Source organism: Orcinus orca, chromosome 1 (assembly GCF_937001465.1).
Source record: "Orcinus orca chromosome 1, mOrcOrc1.1, whole genome shotgun sequence".
Taxonomy (NCBI): Eukaryota; Metazoa; Chordata; class Mammalia; order Artiodactyla; family Delphinidae; genus Orcinus; species Orcinus orca.
Window position 1 is genome coordinate 161981869 of NC_064559.1, and position 20433 is coordinate 162002301.

The window sequence follows — 20433 nt, forward strand, 5'->3', positions numbered from 1 at the left end:
AGTCCTTTGGTGAGACGGTGATGATAGAAAAACACAGAGCTCAAGTGTCCGCGGCCCTCTCTGAGATGCGATGACATAAACCCAAGAGCCCCGATGGTCTCACAGAGAGACAGGCTCTCTAACTAGCTAATAAAAACGCTTGTAGCCAGGCCTTTTCCGAGACCCTTGCTGTTCTCCCAGGAATCCGGCCACAGGCATCTGGTGGGCGGCAGGCGGGCTGGGAGAAGGCAGAGGGGAGTAGAGGACCGGGTGGAGGCGGGTTGGGGGCGCGGCAGGAGGCGCGGCCTGAGGAAGAGCCCAGACGGGTCCTGCAGACCAGGCTTCGCGGGATCCTAGCGGGCCAGGGTAGGGGCGCGGCGGAGTGAGGGTTGGAGAGGGGGGGCGGGGCGGGGCGGGGCCGGGGGCAGGCGGGGAAGGAGGGCAGTGCTGGCAGCTTAGAGGCTGAGAGCCGCCGGGACCTTCGCTGGATCAGACCGCGGAAGAGCGAGCCGAGGTCGCCGCCATGCTCGCGGCGGTGGGCTCCCTGGCGGCTGCCTTCTGGACCGTTCTCCGTCCCCGCACTGTCCTGTTGGGGGCCGTCGCCTTTCTCTTCTTTGCTGATTTCCTCAAAAGGCGGCGCCCGAAGAACTACCCGCCGGGACCCCAGCGCCTGCCCTTCGTAGGCAACTTCTTTCATCTGGACTTTGAGAAGGGGCACCTGTCGCTTCAGAGGGTAGGAGTGGGCGAAGGTGCCAGGGCCGCGTCCTGACCCTGATCTGCAGGACAAGGGCCATTCCGGGTATCGAGGGCGGGAGGCTGGGGCGGGGGGTGTGGGCTCTGAGGCTAAAGCGGGCACCCGGGTAGCTTTGAGCCTCACTCTCCTCACCAGCAACCAGCATGATTCCACTTCTAGGGATGAAATTTTGTTAACTGTTTACTATTTAAGTGTGCCAGACACGATATGTTCTTTAACTCATTTAATTGTGTGTCTTGTTACATATTATTGGGACATTGTATTTATACTATAATCACTTTGTATTTTTAATATTTTTATCCTTGGGGGGAAAAATCCGGTACTTTTCCTCTCGGAGGCTCCGTTTCCCATGTGTGAAATGGTGATACTTCCACCTAAATCCTCACCACTTTTCAAATGAATTGCTCCCATCCCCACAAGGACTGAGCCCCTCACATTCAGCCTCCTCGCCCTGCAATCCACTCTCACTAAAGTAATCATTTTAAAATGTCACTCCTCTGCTTAGGCTTTCTCAAGGCTTCTTGCTACTTCCCAGCTTTCAGACTCCTTAGGGAGCCACTTGGAAATCTTGCTGTAGCCTCTTTCCACTTCTTTATAATCATCTTCCATCAGGGCTGCCTAACTGTGGCCACTCTGGATTCCTTAGAATTCCCTCCAACATCCAGCACTTTCTCAAGCATTTTCAGCTGCTTCCCTGCCTCTCAGCACAGGTACCTTGCTGACAGACAACACTGTGATAGGTGGGTGTGAACATTAAATAAAACAGTGAATGGTCAATATTAATACAGCTTATTGTAGGTGCCCAACAAATAATAGTTCCCGTTTCCCTAGAAATGCCTGGAGCACTTTAAACACAAGCCTATAATACAAACTCAGATTCAGATGGAGAAGGTTTTTATCCCTTTCTGGGAGAAACACACATTTGGTACAGGATTAGTCTACAGAATTTTAAAACTAGGCTCCTAAACCTGTACCCTTCTTTAATGAATGTGTTGTTTAATTTCCAATATTGGGAGATTTTCCTGTTTTCTTTCTGTTAGTGATTTCCAGTTGGAGTACATTATGGTTAGAGGTCATATTTTGCATAATTTCAATTTTTAAAAAATATGTTATGGTTGGTTTTATGACCCAAGATACAGCACCATGCATACTTGAAAAAAATGTGAATTCTGCCGTTGTTGGGTGGAGTGTTCTATATTGTATGTCAATTAGACATAATTAAATGACTGCGTTCTTTAGTTCTTGTGAACCCTTGTTGACTTCTTGTCTACTGGTTCTATCAGTTACTAGGAGAGGGTTGTCAAAGTCTTCAACTATAATTACTTGTTTTTCTATGTCTCTAGTCAGTTCTGGTAGTTTTCATTTGTGTATTTTGCAGCTCTTTTAGATGGTGTATACACATTAAAATTGTTATGTCATCTTGGTGAATTGGCTCTTTATTATGTAATGTCCCTCTTTATCTCTGGTAATTTTCTTTGCCTGAATTTTACTTCATCTGATATAATATAGCCACACCAGTTCTCTTCTGATTAGTATTTGCATAATATATGCTTCTCTATTCTTTTACTTTTAATCTACTTATACCATTTTATTTGAAATGAATTTCTTGTAGATAACATATAGGTGGGTAATTTTTTTCATTCTGCCAATATCAGACATTTGATTGGTGAATTTAGATCATTTATATTTAATGTAATTATTGATTTGTTAAAACAAAAGTCTGCCAATTTATTATTTGTTTCCTATTTTTCACTTTGTTTTTTACTCCTCTGTTTCTCCTTTCCTGTCTTCCTGTGGGTCACTTGAACATTTTTTGAGAATTCCATTTTAATTCATCTATAGTGTTTTTGAGTATATCTCTTTGTATTGTTTTTAAGTGCTTGCTGTAATTACATGCTGTGCGTACATAACTTATTGCAATAAGTATCAACAGTTTACCAGTTTAGGTGGAATACAAACACCTTAAAACTCTTTAAGTCCTTTTACATTCCCCTACTTTATAATATATAATTTGTCTTAAATATTACCTCTACAGACATTGAGAACCACCTCAGACAGTATTATAATTTTTCTTTTAACTGTCAAACATGATTTGTTAAATTCAAGAAGAGAAGATTAGTCTACAGTATTTACCCATTTATTTACCCTTTCTGTTGCTCTTTCTTTCCTAACTGAAGAACTTTCTTTAGCTATTCTTTTAGAACTGGTCTGCTGGCAAAAAAATTCTCTTAGCTTTCCTTCATCTAAGAATGTTTTATTTCACCTTCTTTTCTGAAGTATATTGTCACTGGATATAGAATTCTAGGTTGACAGTTTCTTTTATTAAACCCTTGAAAATGTTGTGCTACTTCTTTCTGGCCTTTCTAGTTCCTGATGAGAAATCTGCTGTAATTTGAATTGTTGTTCCCCATGAGTAATGAGTTGTTTTCCTCTGCATGCTTTCAAGAAGTTTTCTTTGTTTTTATTGGTTTCAGAGATTTGATTGTATGCCTTGGTGTTGAATTCTTTGGATTTATTGGGTTCACTCACAACTTCTTGAATCTGTAGGTTTTTCTAGTACCAAATTTGAGAATTTTTCAGCCATTATTTCTTCAAATATTTTTTCAAGTCCATGTTTTTTTCCTTTCCTTCTGGTACTCTTTGGCACTGATTGCACAACTGACAGATCTTTTGTTATTCTAATATCAGTCCCTGAAGCTCAGTTGTTTTATCTTTTCTCAATCTATTTTCTCTGTGTTGTTCAGATTGGATACTTTCTATTGATGTCTTCAATTTCACTGATTATCCTGTCATTACCACTCTGCTACTGAGTTGCTCTAATGAGTTTTTTGTTTACATTATTGTATTTTTCAGTTCTAAAATTTCTCTTTGGTTCTTATGTATATTTTCTAGTTCTTTGTTAAGATTTTCTGTTTAAAAATTTTTTTGAGAGTATAATTGTTTATCAAAACATTTTCAATAGCTGTTTTAAAATCTTTATCCTATAATTACAACATCTTTATCATCTCAGTATTAGTTTCAACTCATTCAATTTGAGATTTCTCTGGTTCTTGGTAACATGAGTAATTTTGGACTATATTCTGGACATTTGGTGTATTTTGTTATGTGACTCTGGACTCTATGTAAATCTTTTATTTTAGCAGATGGTCAATCTGTTGATATTCAGAATGTTCACTTTTGTGGATTGTGGTTCAAATGTCAATTTAGGTTATAAAGTCTTTGCAATACTATACTGGTCTACCCCACTTATGTGTTGTCCACCCCCATAGGACTCCAACCCACATTCTCATCAGTGCAGGCTGGAGAGAATGAGGATGGGGACAAAAGATTGGGGCCCCTCTGAGTAGGGTAGCCTCTTTCTTACTGGGAGTGGGGGGAAGTCAGTAATCTAACCATATCATCTCCATGGGATACAGGTGCCTCCTTATTTCTGTGGAGTGGTAGAAAGCAGAATTTTGCCCACTCACTACTTCAAGGAGTCTCTTTACTGCCTTTCAGGGGTGATAGTCACAATTCAGCTCATAGAGTCAGCAGGGAAGGGGCACCGCCTTATTGCAAAGGTAGGATGAAGGCAAGTTTCCATGCATCTTCTTCACTGCTGTAGCCCCTCATTAGGATGTGGGAGGGTCACATCTCTTATGGTATTTGTCTCCAGAAAAGGAAGGTAGAAAGGTTGAAATGTTCTGTCCTGGTGGACCACCCTTTATCTGGTCCTTTGACTACAGAGAACAGGGTTTTATTGGTGTTACTTTTTGTATGTGTCAGTATCATGATGATGAGGAGGAGTAAAATGGGATGCTTTTACTCACTCTTGTCTGGAATCAGGAACTTTGTCTGTGCCCTTGTTTTACCATTAAGATAGATATGACTAAAGAGGTTACATGATTTGCCTCATGTCATAAAACTGGCCAGGGATGAAACTGAGGCTAGGGTCTTATCTCTGGCCCAAAGATTTTTCACCAGAAGTGTTAAATTTTATTTTATATAGGTTTGCAATGAAATATTTTTGGCTGTAAAAAAAATGGAGTTAAATGGTGTGATTTAGTTGTAATTAAATTTACATTCCAGCAATTTGGAAACATTAAGTACCTAACATTAACTACCTATCATTGCCTATTTATCTATCTTTACTTACCTATCTATCATTACCTATCAGCTATAACATTAAACAAGGACTTGGACGCAGGACTATTTGACTCATATACCTATTCTCTGACTTATGCTACCTGACTTTTCACGATGTAGTTAGAGGATAATTGACTTATCCAGGGGTTCATTTATCCAACAGACATTTATGAAGTGCTTATTATATGACAGGCACAGTACAAGACAGTGTATGATAAAATGTGTGTATAAACTTTTGGTAACCAAATGAGATATCATGAGGTGGGATCACTGTGAATGGGAAGCCCTGGGGATACCTCTGTAGAATGTTGAAATAAATTTGGCTGAACTGGAAAGAAATGTTAGGCAAATGGTTATATGGAGTAAAGTGGACAGGAGGTTTTTAAATGGGAGGAAGTGACATGAGCTAAAACAAAGTGAGAGGGCCGTGAAGAAACTGGCCTATTTGTATGGCATGATGGGAACCATGAACCATTCTTGTTTTTCCCCTTTTTTTCTAAACTTCCTCTACCACAGCTATATGTGCATGTATTTAAATAAGAGAAAATCTTGTTGGACTAAAGTGGGAGAATGGTAGATAAGGTGGATAAATGTATTATGAGGATATACATTAAGCTGCTTGTAATAAAAAGGCCCCAAAATACAGTGGTGTAAAAAAAGAGTGAAATTTATTTCTGTCTCAGAAGTGAGTTCAGATATAGGCAGGAAGACCAGGGTAGGAAGGCTGCTTTGTAACACAAGGTCATCCAGAAACCCCAGTTCCTTCTATCATGTTGCTCTCGTCCTACAACATCTTCATGTATGAGTTCCAGTCCATGGAAAGGGGAAAGGAGCAGGTGGTGAGAAGCAACTTTCCTTTAAGGACATGACCCAGAAGATGCACACATCACCACTACTTACGTCCCATTGGCCACACCTGGAGAAGCTGAGAAATATGGTTTTGATTGGAAAGTCATGTGACCAGCTAATATTTAGGGAGCTTCATCACTCAGAAGGAGAGAGAGAGAATATCTTCATGCTTTCAGTTAAGGATGAGACATACAGAGAGAGTTAGGAAGAGCCCAAATTTATGACCACCAGCTAGGCACTAAAGCTCTGTGCTTCTTTTTCTGAAAACAAAGAATACATTGTAGGGTTATTGTAAGAATCAAACAAGTTCATGAATATCAGTTTACTGCCAGGGTGCCTAGCACATAGTTGATGCTTCTTTCTATATCTACCACCATCCTCCTTTCTTCAAAAATTTATAGTAACAAACTCAAGGAAAAGCCAGTTGAGGTTGCATACCTTGTCTGGCCTGATTGCTGCATGGGCTGCATTAATCCACTCTCTGGCCACTTCCCCTCCATTCCTTTGTCCAGATCTAACCAGAGTCCTTTTGCTAAAATATACTCCCAAATATATCAATAACAATAAATAATTTTATTATTTATTTTAGTATTATGGTTACTTATCACCACCATCCCAACGATGGGAATTAGTAATATCCCCCATTTTATAGATTTGGAAACTGGGACACAGAGAAGTTAAATAACTTGACCAAAAATCACATAGAAAGTGAAAGCAGAAGCTGGATATAAATGGATTTGTATGACTTCAAAAATCCAAGTTCTTAAGCACTCACTGCCCTTACCTCTCCTATTCAGTTTTCTAGTTGCAAACAAAACAAGATCCAAAATATTTCACTTGACATTTGTATATCCTTGGTCTAGCTCACATTACCTTGCCAGGCTTGTTTCCCCTCTCTGTACACAAATGAGAAGGTATTTTTTCCCAGAAACCTATCCTAGCCTTTGGTGCCCTTATGTGCTTCCTGCTTTCCCCCATTTAATAATTTATTGTACAGAATGGTAATAATAAGAGCTGGTTACTTATCTGTATGCTCCATTAGATTGGGGGCATCTTAAGATTAAGGACCTGTACCTCCAGCACCCAGCCTTGACCAACCACAGGGTTAGTGCTCTCTACTGAACCTGTACTGCCGTCAGAAAAGAGAGCTCACTTGTTCCTGAAAGCCCACATTTTCCTGTCTTTGCATTGGTGTATGCTATTCCCACAGCCTAAAATCTTTGCCTTCACAACACATATCCTTTTGCAGGTACCCACACCTTCATTTACAATCTGGCCCAAATATCAGCTCCTCTTAGAAGCTTTCTTCCGTACCTGGAGTGGAATTCTTCTCTTCTTTCAATAGCGTCATGCCCCTTGCTTCAGCATTATAACATATATCATCTTCCACTGTGCGTTAGTTTTTTTCTGTAGTCAGCCTTCCCCGAGAGGCTTTGACACTTCAGGAAAACACCATAGCATATTGATCTCTGTATTGCCCTCACATATAACATAGCAATGTCAGAAGATGCCTGACAACTGAATTTGATTTCCACAGGCTGTTACCAGAAACCTAACATAACCCCAAGAACTACCAGTGAGAGCAGTATTCTTAGCAGGAGTTCAGAGACCCCAGGGGACTGGTGAACTGCATTTATGCATAAATGTATTCATGTGTACAGGGTTTTGCTTTACCAGATCCATGACATACTAGATTTTTGAAGGATTTTATGACTTAAAAAGTGTAAGAAGTGTTATGAAGCTTTATTCCCTATGTCCTTAGGTTTCTTTTTGGTGCTTTATTGGATAGAAACGCTTTGTAACTATAAAAACAATACAAATGCATTGAGTGACGCATTTTAAAATACAGTTTAGCAAGTGAGAGAGAATCTTAGCTCCTTGAGCACAGAGCTCAGTGCTGGTGAGTGTTCAGAGGAACAGACCCTCTCACCTACTGCTAGTGGGAATAAGAATTGATACACTCTTCCTTTTTTCCTTTTTATTTTTTCCTGTCTTTGTTGGCTTTTGAGTTTAAGAACTTAAATTAAGTAGAATCTTCCTCAACTTTATATCTCATGGTTCAGTCTCTTGTCTCACTAACTCACCACTTCTAATTTTTTTATTCTAAACATTTATTTTGCTCTACTTTATTATTTAAGTGCTTCATCTTACATTTGGAATACTTATCGTTCATATGAAATTTCCTGTAACCTATTACTTTTATTTGCCTTTTATAGCTACTGTGCTATTCCTTTTCTCTTGATCTTTCTATTTTCATTTCTGACTTTAAGCCTGTTTTAGCCTCCTGAACCACCTTTTTTTTTAATTGAAGCATAGTTGATTTACAATGCTATGTTAATTTCTACTGTACAGCAAAGTGATTCAGTTATACATATATACAGATTCTTTGTTATATTATTTTCCATTATGGTTTATCACAGGATATTAAATATTGTTCCCTGTGCTATACAGTAGGACCTTTTTGTCTATCCATCCTATTCATAATAGCTTGCATCTGCTAACCCCAAACTCCCATACCATCCCTCTCCCACACCCTGCCTTAGCAACATGTCTGTTCTCTATGTCCGTAAGTCTGTTTCTGTTTCGTAGATAAGTTCGTTGTGTCAATAGTGTCATATTTTAAATTCCACAAGTAATATCACATGGTGTTTGTCATTCCCTTTCTGACTTACTTCACTTAGTACGATAATCTCTAGTTCCATCCATGCAAATGGCATTATTTCATTCTTTTTATGGCTGAGTAGCATTCCATCGTACATATGCACCACATCTTCTTTATCCATTCATCTGTCGGTGGACATTTAGGTTGTTTCCATGTCTTGGCAATTGTGAATAGAGCTGCTATGAACATAGGGGTACGTGCATCTTTCTGAATTATAGTTTCGTCCAGGTATATGCCCAGGAGTGGGATTGTTGGGTCATATGGCAACACTATTTTTAGTTTTTTTGAGGAACCTCCATACTGTTTTCCATAGTGGCTGTACCTTCTTACATCCCCACCAATAGTGTAGGAGGCTGAACAACCTTATTTTTAACCTCTTTTTTTTCCCTTACACTGTCTTTTTCTTAAGAACTTGTTTGTTTTTGTACATCGAAATGTATTCTCTACCTAACAAAGTCTTCTCAGATGACACTGGGACTTACATTTACCTCCAAGTAAAGCCATTGGCACAGTGACTGGCATGGTTACTTAAGAATTGGTAGACATCACCACCGTTGATACCAGGGCTGCAGGAGGTCCTTTGATGTATCCATGTTTACGCAGTTGATCATGCCATAAAAATGTTTGATGTAGCTCTGTCGGACTAGAAATATACGTGGGCAGAGAGTTGGTAAGAGGTGAAACTCTGTAGAAGTTCATTTCAGTAAACACTACTGGAGTGCCAAGGCCCCTCCAAGAGCAAGCTGAGATTCCAGGTCGTATACATTGTCGGTTAGGAGTCCTTTAGCTTAACCTGAGATTTTCAGCCATTCCAAAGATATTTTTACTGTACATTCTGAAATAGTCAAGAAATCCTTTCTGTAAAACCTAAGAAGTTCGTCCAGGCATTCAGCGTGAGGAAATAAAAAGTCTTGATTTATATAGACCCATTCCTGCCATTTGTTAGAACAGGATGTGCACTTTTAGAGGCAGACCAGACTAAGATGGAATCTTGGCTCTGCTCTTTCTAACAAGACAGACTTACTATGCTAGTGATGAACAAACATGGATGGAAGACTGTAGACCAACAAAACAATGGAAGGATGGAGTTCAGGCTTGGTCTTTAATATGGGAGCAGGGTGGTGGAATGAGACTAAATCAATAGTATTTGCTCTGAAGGGGTGACACAGTCCAGGGAGCTTGAGGCGACATGGGAGAGCATAAGTGCATGGCGGCTGGGGAGGTGGGGCCACAGACACCTGGAGGAAATGAGCACTTCTGTTTGATACCACAGCCTTAGTAAGACACAGCCCTGCAGTCTGCAGGAATGGGCAGGTCTACTTAGATTCCTCTCTTGAGTAAGCATGTCAGGGAAGACTTTGATTTATGACCCTTGACTGCGGTCCAAGCCGTATTTGCACATACCTGAACATTTGTGTACACTCCTGACACACCCACACACTCTTCCATTCTCTCTGTCTCACTCTTCCTCTCCCAGCTCCCTCACCCTCATTCTCACATTCATTCTGTCACATCCACTAAACTCTAAAGTCCAAGCACCATCTCAGGTTCATGGCTTTGTTCTTAAATCTTACATAATGCTTGGCAAATTTCACCAACACCCAATAGCTTTGTCACCTTGGCTAAGTTACTTCTGCTAGGACTCATTTTTCTTACTGAAAGACAAGGAAAATCATTACTACCATAGGGTAGTTGTGAGGTTAATGAAATAAAATGTGAAAGGTGCTTATCATGGCACCCAGTAGACGTGGTTGTCTGTGACCACCACTCTCTCTCGCACATCATCCCTGCGCTCTTGTCCTGTCAGTCACACGAGCAAGTGCTTCCATATCCCTTTGCACACAGAGCCCATTCATTCCCCAGAGGCTCGAGTGGCTGTCTGCCAGGTACCAGGGAACAAAGTGCCTTTCACATCACTGCTCTCATTCTTCTTCACAGAACCCTTTGAGGGAAGAATAATTTTCTCCTTTTATAGCTGAGGCTCCAAACAAGTGAGGCGACTTTCCCTGGAGCTCACAGCTAGTCAACCATAGAGTTAAGATTTGCACATGGCTCCAGAACTAGTGTGCTCTTCTCCATACCTGGTCCCAGCCCTATAATGAATTTTCTGTCACCTAGAACATGTTGAGGAAGGGGACATTCTCTCCTGGTTAAACAGATATGATTTACTAAGAAGTCCACGTTCACTAAACATATCTCAGCCTTCTCTGGTGAGTCACATGTATGAATTCTCTCCCTTCACTAGATTTTAAGATGCTTGCAGCTAAAGACCTTGTTTATTTTGTTAAACCTTTAGGCCTTATTCTCAGGACTAAGGGTAGATACTCATTCAATTCGAGGAAGGTGAACATATGAATGAATGTTTATAAGGAATGTCTATGTCCTGTAGTGGATTCAGCCCGAGTCTAGTGGAGAGGAGGAGAAATGGAAACAGGTAGAAACATCCCCATCAGACCATCAGACCTAAGTGCACACAGAGGTGTGCACACAGGCACTCCCTCCCCCCATCCAAGCTCCCACAGCTACACAAACCCTCTGGTCCTGGACACACAGACATGTGCATATTCTGTGACTATTTTACTATCTTTCAGTTTGTGAAGAAATATGGGAACCTTTTTAGCCTGGAATTCGGTGACTTGCCTTCAGTTATTATAACTGGATTGCCCTTAATCAAAGAAGTCCTTGTCCACCAGGAGCAAAAGTTTGTGAACCGCCCTATAACCCCTATTCGAGAACGTGTTTTTAAGAAAAATGGTAAGTTTCTTGACTAATATAAGATGTGTACGTTTGATATTATTGTAGTCTGTGCAAGGTACCTTTGTGACTGTAATTCTCCAACACTCCCAGTTACCAGGCCCATCATAAAATTCCTGCCCCTAAAAGAAGCTGAGTGGGGCTTCCCTGGTGGCGTAGTGGTTGAGAGTCCGCCTGCCGATGCAGGGGACGCGGGTTCGTGCCCCGGTCCGGGAGGATCCCACGTGCTGCGGAGCGTCTGGGCCCGTGGGCCGTGGCCGCTGGGCCTGCGCGTCCGGAGCCTGTGCTCCGCGGCGGGAGAGGCCACGGCAGTGAGAGGCCCGCGTACTGCAAAAAAAAAAAAAAAAAAAAAGTATTTAGAAGAAGCTGAGTGGCCACATTTCCCTGTTACAGACACCCCCTCAGGGAACCTGGTAGGGTTAGCCCTAATGTCAGGGATTTGAGAGAAGCTGCATCACCTGCATGAACCCACTCTGGCAGCTCTAATTAGTAAGTATTCACATCACTCAGTGATGTGATGTGTTTTTTGAGAAAGGCAATGCGTTCTCGCTCGCTCTTTCTGCTGTCCCATTCAGACCTCTTCCCTAGGAAAATGGACGTGGATCTGCTTCCTCCTGCTGATTATGTAATCCCTTCTTGCCTCTAGTTCCTTATGCTCTGTTATTAAGGCTGTGCCCCACAAGGTATCTTAACCCTTCCATCTGTATTAGAAGAGTTTGGCATGAACACTTAAAATGATCATTAAATAAACGAACACATTTAAAAATCTAAATGAAAAACTCAGATTTATTCTTCTACCAAAGCACCGTATTTTTCAGGTGCTTCTCAATTCCTCTTTGAAATATTTCATCCATTAACTCTACATCCATTCACTCTATTTATTATCAGCCATGTGAAGCCCAGTGCTAGGCACCAGTGCCAGAGCAGTGAGGAGAATGACAAAATCCTGTTCTTCTGTAACTTACATTCCATTCATGAAAACAATATCAATTACTCTAATAATTTCAGGCCTTAACTGTTATGAAGATAAGAGCAGGGTGCACTTCTTAGGTGTATCTAATCTAATTCAGAGACTCAGGAAAAGCTAATGTAAGTAAATGACAAGTGTGAAGAAGCAATCAGTCAGAGGGAATAGAGTATGAAAAGTCTCTGAGGTGGCAAGAACGACAGTGAACTGAGGAATTGAAAGGTGGCCAGTGTGGGAAGCACAGGGATTAAACGGAGATAATTAAAGGGAGATGAAGGTGCTGAGTTTGGCCAGGAGTAGTTCATGCATCTCCTTGTTAAGGATGTTGCTTTTTATCCTAATAATAATGAAAGCTCTTGAACGGTTTCAGTAGAGAAAGGAATCATCATACTTACATGGTACATTTTAAAGACTTCTTTAGGCTGCAATGTCAAGAATGGAATAAAGGGAGCAAGAGACTGTTGCAGCATTTTAGGTTAGAGAAGGTGGTGGCTTGAACTAGGGAGATGGCAAGAAATGACAGTACAGTAGGTTAGGCCAGGAGAGTGGCCGTGAAGATATATGGATTTAAGATATTCAGGAGGCAAATCCAATAAGACATGATGACCTAGACAGAGAGAGAATGAGGTATTGAAGCAGACACCCAAATGGGTAGGTAAAGGAAAGGAGGAATATTTGGAGGAGGGCAAGGTGTTGGCTGGCCTGGGTGGGGAGTTGTATATGGAGCAATCATGAATTCAGTTGTAGAAATGCTGAGTTTGAAATGCCTTTAAATCAGCAGAGTCAAACAGACACTTGTATGTATGTCTGGAGCTGAGGGACAGAAAGAGCTAATGAGATTTTCCCAAAAATGGAGCATAGATAAGGGGAGAAGAGGCTTGCAGAACTTGAATGGAGAACTAGATCATTTTGAAATATAATAGAAGATGAATTAACAAAAGATATGGTAAGTTCTCTGCAGTCAGAGAATTGGGAGGAAAATTGGAGAGTGTCACGTCCTGGGAAAAGAGAGAAGAAAGAAGTGTCTCATGCTGCTGACACATCAAGATGACGTTGAAAAGGATCCTGAACTGGACAGCAGGGAAGGCCATGTCCTTGAGGTGGTAGAGGCCAAAGGCAGATATTAGAAGGAGTTGAAGAGTGCTCTGAAGTGAAGAAATGAAAGAAGTGTGGCCTCACCTGTATTGTGAAATAAATGATCATCTATTGAACACACCAAGATGTTTTTTTTTTTCCTTTGCCTGTGTTGTTCTTTCTGCATAGATTTTTTCACTCTTCCATGCTCTTGAATGATTCATTTATTTATTTATTTATTTTGCGGTACGCAGGCCTCTCACTGTTGCAACCTCTCCCGTTGCAGAGCACAGGCTCCGGACGCGCAGGCTCAGCGGCCATGGCTCACGGGCCGAGCCGCTCCGCGACATGTGGGATCTTCCCGGACTGGGGCACGAACCCGCGTCCCCTGTATCGGCAGGCGGACTCTCAACCACTGCGCCACTAGGGAAGCCCCTGATTCATTTATTTTTTAAGGTCCAGCTTAGACAGGACGTCTCCTAAAGGCCTTGCCTCCTTATGAGTATGGATTTTGTCTAATCCCTAAGTGCATTCTTAGTATGTTGCATAACATAAATACTTACAGTTACTTATGTGACAAGTAATCACAACATGGGCTTTGGAGTTAGGCAGAACTGAATTTGAATGCCTGTTCAGCTGCTTACTAACTCTGAGACCTTGCGAAGTTTCCTTTTATCCCTTGTGCCTCAGTTTCCTTATCAACAAAATTGTTGGGAGGGTTGGCAGTTATGATAGGACCTACCTCAGAGAGGTTCTGTGAGTGCTAAATTACACAATGCATTAAAAATGTTTAAGTGTCCGGCATTAGAAGCAGTCAGTAAATGCTAGCCACTATATCTATTGCTTTGGGATTATTTCTCTGAATAGTTTTCAAGCGCCTTAATGCCCTTCTCCTTCCTTCCATCTGATGCATTACCCCCATGGCTCTTGTTGGCTTTCTTTTCATAATGTTGGCTTTCTTTTTCCCAGGCTTGATCATGTCCATAGGCCAGGTGTGGAAGGAACAAAGAAGGTTTGCCCTGACAACACTGAAGAGCTTTGGTTTAGGAAGGAAGAGCTTAGAGGAGCGCATTCAGGAAGAGACCCACTTCCTCATCCAGGCAATAGGAGAGGAGGACGGTGAGTGTGTCATAGGACAGGTGCAGGGAACTGTGGTTCATGATTAATAAGAGTCTACGTGCCTTTCCTGCACCCAGCACTATGTAGGGCACTGAGGGGATAACAGTGAACAGCTACCCATGACCTGCCCTCATGGAGCTCAAGAATTAAGAATAAGATGGGTATTAAACTTATTTTTTTGTTGTTGTTGTTTTTTTTGTTTTTTTTTTGCGGTACGCGGGCCTCTCACTGTTGTGGCCTCTCCTATTGTGGAGCACAGGCTCCAGACGCGCAGGCTCAGCGGCCACGGCTCACAGGCCCAGCTGCTCCGCGGCATGTGGGATCTTCCTGGACCGGGGCACGAACCCGCGTCCCCCGCATCAGCGGCAGACTCTCAACCACTGCGCCACCAGGGAAGCCCTTATTATTGGTTTTAAATCCTGGTCATCAGTTTGACTTCCCAGGCATTGACTGAATGCTTGCTGTATGTTAGACCCTGTGTAGGTTGCTGGGGCCACAGTCTCAGAGGTGGTTCTGTAGTCAGTATGTCATATGTCATGTAGAGTAGACTCTCAGGGAAAGAGAAGGAAACCAATCTGAAGGATCCATCGCTTCTTCTGCCTCTAGGACAGCCTTTCGACCCTCACTTCAAAATCAACAATGCAGTTTCCAATATTATTTGCTCCATCACATTTGGGGAGCGCTTTGACTACGAGGACACTCAGTTCCAGGAGCTGCTGAGGCTGCTGGATGAGGTCACGTATCTCGAGACATCAATGTGGTGCCAGGTGAGGCAGTCCTCACTTCCTATCTTGGATAAGGATATTGGGCTGATGTCGGACACAGATGAGCTCTTCCTTTTTTTTTTTTTAAGCTAACATATAGCCTTTTAAAATTTACTTTAACACAAACATGTTTGTAGTCAGTCTGTTGAATTTAGTATTTTACATCATATTGTTAAATATTGACTATAGACAAAGAACGTTTCTAACATTTGTGTAAGGTAAAAAACTACATGAAGTGCGCCTACGGACCTATGTTCTTTTCTTTAAAAAGCACAATATTGCCATCACCTTTGTGTCTCTCCTCTCCATGTCCCTCCCTAGCCCTCCGTGTCCATCCTCCCTCAGAAGTACTGTTCTTTGCCTGACTCTCCCTTGGCACATTGTTTTCAGATTCATATGTTAGTTGCACTTTTAAAAAAATACCTGCTTACTTTTCTATTTTATGAATATGGCCATTTGTTATTCTGTTCCCTATTAATAAACACTTGGGGGACTTCCAGTTTGGGGATCTGGAATGAACATTCTTGTCAATCCTTCATGTGGACACATCCACTCCTTTCTCTTGCATTTACACCTGTAAAAAATACTTAAAGTTTTCCCAGGTGGTTGCACTACTTACATGTCCATCCACACTTGATATTATCAGTCTTTTAACTTTGTAGGGTATAGATTTAGAAGGGTCAAACTCACCCCTTCCTTGGTGGGCCCTGCTCTCCACTTTTGTCCTGCCCGTGCTGTGAGTCTGTCAAAACCTCTACTCAGCTTCTTGGCCTCTCAGCCACATTTCTGGATTTGGAAGACACTTGTAGGGGAAAATCAGCCCCAAGGGTTTTATTTATTCTTAACAAGTATCCTTAGCTGGAGACTTATGGATCCGTCACACCAATACTGACAAAGTAGTTAGCATGATTCCTGGCACATTAAAGGGGCATAATGAATGTGAGCTATTATGATTAATTGTCAGTGTTATTTTTGAATAATGTTCCTTGTTCTCACTTCTAACCGTGGTAGCTGCCCATCCAGTTATTCCAGTTTCTTCCCTCCTGTTAAGACAGAACCTAGGAAGTCATGGGAGTTCAGTGGGTACCCGGCTGACTGTTCCCAGGGAACAGAAATCCTGGGAGGGTAGGATGGGGCAGTAGGGCAGGGGTAAGAAGCATTTCTTAGAGACCCAAAGTAGGCCAGGCACTTTGATGGACAACTCTTCATACTTTATCTCAAATAAGTTTTTACAGCAGTCCTTTAAAGATGAAATGGATCATCCTGACGTGTGCAAGCAGATATGGGAATATGTAAGCACATCCCATAGTAGTCTACTGGCTCTGTGTCAAGTGCAGTATAGATCTCATGTCATTTAGTCATGAAAATAACCATCAGGCCCCACTGGCAGCTAAAGTAGCCACAAATCACATCATTACTACTATTATTATTATTATTACTATTATTACCAAAGTATTATAGCTAGAAAGAAACAGAGCTAATTGTCAAACCCATGCCTGTTTCACTTAAAATCTAGGCAACTTTCTATTACCTTACGCTATCTATTTTCTACTATGTATTATTAGAGAAAATATATTCAAAGACCACTTTATTTCAATAAAAAATATCTTAGCCACATGGAGATTACATCATAGTGGGGGCAGACAAATAAATACACGTACATATTTAACATAGATACATACATACATACATAGGTATGTAGATATATAGATAAATACATAGATACATAGATACATACATAGATACATACATAGATAGACATTTTGCACACACACACACACACACACACACACCCAAATATATATACATACACATACTAATGATAATTGTCACAGAAAAAAATAAAACAAAATAAAGGAATGGAAAGAGAGTACCAGAAGTGCTACTAACTGTAAGATCATCAGGTAAGACAGGTCCAAGTAGGTGACATTTGAGCAGCACATTAATGAATTAAAGGAACTGGGGTGATACAGATTTCAGAGGAAAACCATTCTAGATGGAAGAACAGCAAATGCAGTGTCCTAAACAAAAATATTTTTTATGTTTTCACAGAGGCCAATGGGGCTGGACTTGAAAGAGTAAAAGAGAGTAAGATGGCAGGGAGTGATAGCAGAGGAGGTGGCAAGAGGGTGAGGGGCCAGCTCATGTAGAGCTCCAGGCTAGGAGAATGGTGTAGAATTTTGTCTAAATGTCATGGAAAGTCATTGGAAGAGCCAAAACGTGCAATAATCAATTAAACAGCTAAATGGTCCCTCTGGCAGCTCAGTGGAAAGTAGACGGGGAATGGGGTTAAGGACAGAATCAGGAAACCTGTTGGAGGCTTTACAGCATCCAGGTAAGTAATGTTGGTGGTTTGTACAAGGAAGACAAAGCACATGGAGCGGTGAGAAGTGGTCCGAGACTGGTTATATTTTGGATGGAGAGCTGAAATGCTTTGCCCGAGGGGAAAGAAGAGGGTTGAGAGAGAGAAGAGTCAGGGGTGACTCCAAGCGTTAAAGTAAATAAAAGAGATGGAAAGAGAATGTGGGTTCATTGTCTTCAAAAGTAGAAAACTGGCACTCCCTTGTCTCCATGACTGTTTTGTTTTCTCCATCAGCTCTACAATGTCTTTCCAAGGATAATGAATTTCCTTCCTGGACCCCACCAAATGCTCTTCAGGAACTGGGAGAAACTGAAAATGTTTGTTGCCCGTGTGATTGAAAACCACAAGAGAGGTTGGAATCCTGCTGAAGCAAGAGACTTCATTGATGCTTACCTCAAGGAAATAGAAAAGGTGAGGAAACCAGAGCTGTTACCTGAGTTTTACTCTTAAAGAGCAAATGAGGGGATTCTGGTTTCTTATTGCTGCTGTACCAAATCACCACAAACATGGGGCTTAAAACAACATACATGGGGCTTCCCTGGTGGCGCAGTGGTTGAGAGTCCGCCTGCCGATGCAGGGGACACGGGTTCGTGCCCTGATCCAGGAAGATCCCACATGCCGCGGAGCGGCTGGGCCCGTGAGCCACGGCCGCTGGGCCTGCGCATCTGGAGCCTGTGCTCCGCAACAGGAGAGGCCACAGCAGTGAGAGGCCCGTGTATCGCAAAAAAAAAAAAAAACCAAAAAACAAAACAAACAAACACACATTTGTTCCCTTACAGTTCTAGAGGTCAGAAGGCTGAAACCAGTTTCACTGGGCTGAAGTCAAGTTGCGGGAGGGACTGGCTCCTACTTGAGGCTTTAGGACAGAATCCATTGATTGACTTTTCCAGTATCTAGAGGCTGCCTGTACTCCCTGCCGCAGGGCCCCTTCCTCCGACTTCAAAGCCATCAATGTAGCATCTTTTCTGCCACCATCCTCACATCTTCTCTTTATGACTTTCTTGCCTCCCTCTTATAAAGACTCTTGTGATTATATTGGGCCCACTGGGATAATCCAGGATAATCTTCCCATATCAGTATCGTTAATTCACTATATCTACAAAGTCCCTTCTGCTATGTAACATTCACGGGTTCTAGAGATTAAGACATGGACATCTTTGTGGGTCATTATTCAGCCTACCACAGGGGAGGAAAATAGAGGCAATACTTCATAGAGTGTAGGAATAACATTAACTCAGAATTGATTTATGAGTTAATTGATGAGACAATTAGAAATAAAGATAGAGGTTTAACAGTATTTGGGTTAAGGGCTTTGGAAAGCCCAAATACTGCCTTCTCATGATCTAGTCTCTGTCCTCAGCATATATCTGAGGGAGATACACACAAAAGGAAGAATAAGTGCTGTTTCATCATTAGTCAGACCGGTGCCCAGTTACCTACCCCTTCCCCCAGCTCCCAGTGCAGAGCACAAGTGAATCTGTGTCAGTTGCCAGAGATTAGTCTCAAATGGGACGGACATTCGCCTTCCTCCCTCATCGCCATGTCATCCGCTTTTTAATATTACTACAGGAAAAAAGCAAAATGGGATGTATATCCTTTACCATAGTAACACCTCCGGTTAGCACACATCACTGCGTCTGTGTCATTATCTTTGACTCATCAGATTACTCATTCGTTCTCCTAGAGTTGGCAGAAATGTGGATTTCTTTCCAACTCCACTCTTGTTTCACCTCATTGGCATAACATTAATAGAAGCATTGGTTACTCCTCAGAGGGGGAGACGTCACTTGCTATATGGTGTGCAGGTGTGGGACCACAGAGGGAGGAATGTTGATGCATTGAAGCTTCTGGAGGAATGTGGCAAAGCTGCTGGAGTGCCATGAGGAATGGCTGTTGGAACCAGAGAAGTTTAACCTAAAAAGGAAAAGATTAACAGGGAGATATGAGAATTATTGTACTTTAGAGAAATTCAGGTATTCTTTCTGGTATCAGTACAAACATTTGTTGAGAATTTGCTATGTGTCCTTTCCATCTCGCATAATTCAGAATGCCATCTTCAGGGGTGAGTATTGTTATTTCTATTTTGTGAAATAGGATATAAGCACAGAAAGGTTTATTCACTTGCTCAAGTCATACAGATAGTGAATGGTGTGGCTAATATTGGAACCCAAGGCTCTTTTTCCAGTGTAATGCTAGATTCTCCAAAATTATGGGTGTAAAAAAATTAGTTGTGTTGTTTCATCCACCAAAGCTAATAAAAGCTTCCAGCACTTGGGGCAGGAGGACTCTAGTGATGTAGCATTAATAAGCCTCTGCCTCCTGAGATGACCAAAGGGAAAGTCATTTCTCCTGGGCTCTCTCCTTCCACGTTTTCTCTAGGATGAGGGCCCCTGTGTTGTGGCAACTAAGAACCATCTGAATAATCCAATAATCATTGTGCTTTCTAGCATAAGGGCAGTGCTACTTCAAGTTTCCACGAAGAAAACCTCATCTACAGCACCCTGGACCTCTTCTTTGCTGGAACGGAGACAACTTCGACCACCCTGCGCTGGGGTCTGCTCTACATGGCCCTCTACCCCGAAATCCAAGGTGAGCATGTCAGTGGATGGGCCTGGGCCAGGTCAGAATGGCGCCCCCTGGAACACACTGTCCCAAGGTGGGACCAGAAGGTAGCATGGTAGGATGGAGAGATAGGTAGGACAGTTACCGGGCCAGGTGGACTTGAGAACGGGAACCTTCTTCGGTTATTTTGTGAGGATTGTGATGGGTCCATGTAACACAACTATAACAGAGAGTCCCAGCCCTCAGGAAACTCCCAGTCCAGTGGGGAAAACAGTGAAGTCCACTGACATTGTGGTGAGTTCCAGGAAAGAGTTCCATTCCACTCACATATGAAATCTGGTCGCAGTCCTCCCTCCTTCGAAGTAATGTCTTCCATTGCCCTGTGGACAATGCTCATACTCCCTAATCTGGTATATCATGCCCTCTGCTGGGCCTCTTTCTGCCCATCCAGCCTCGACTCTA

At 42.1% G+C, this 20433-nt stretch overlaps 1 protein-coding gene across 4 annotated transcripts in view; it reads left to right on the plus strand.

The window, feature by feature from the left end:
• The first annotated feature begins 420 nt into the window (after positions 1 to 420).
• The window catches only part of LOC101287985 (cytochrome P450 2J2), a 31537-nt gene continuing 11524 nt past the window's right edge, over positions 421 to 20433 (plus strand). Inside the window, exons 1-6 of one of the 4 annotated variants that reach the window (XM_049697071.1) lie at positions 421 to 712; positions 10961 to 11123; positions 14134 to 14283; positions 14890 to 15050; positions 17644 to 17820; positions 19857 to 19998. In XM_049697071.1, coding sequence (XP_049553028.1) covers positions 503 to 712; positions 10961 to 11123; positions 14134 to 14283; positions 14890 to 15050; positions 17644 to 17820; positions 19857 to 19998 — 1003 coding nt within the window. In that variant the 5' untranslated portion in view covers positions 421 to 502. The remainder of the gene's footprint in view (positions 713 to 10960; positions 11124 to 14133; positions 14284 to 14889; positions 15051 to 17643; positions 17821 to 19856; positions 19999 to 20433) is intronic. The other 3 variants (XM_033435383.2, XM_004273787.3, XM_033435382.2) reach the window with 3 other exon arrangements.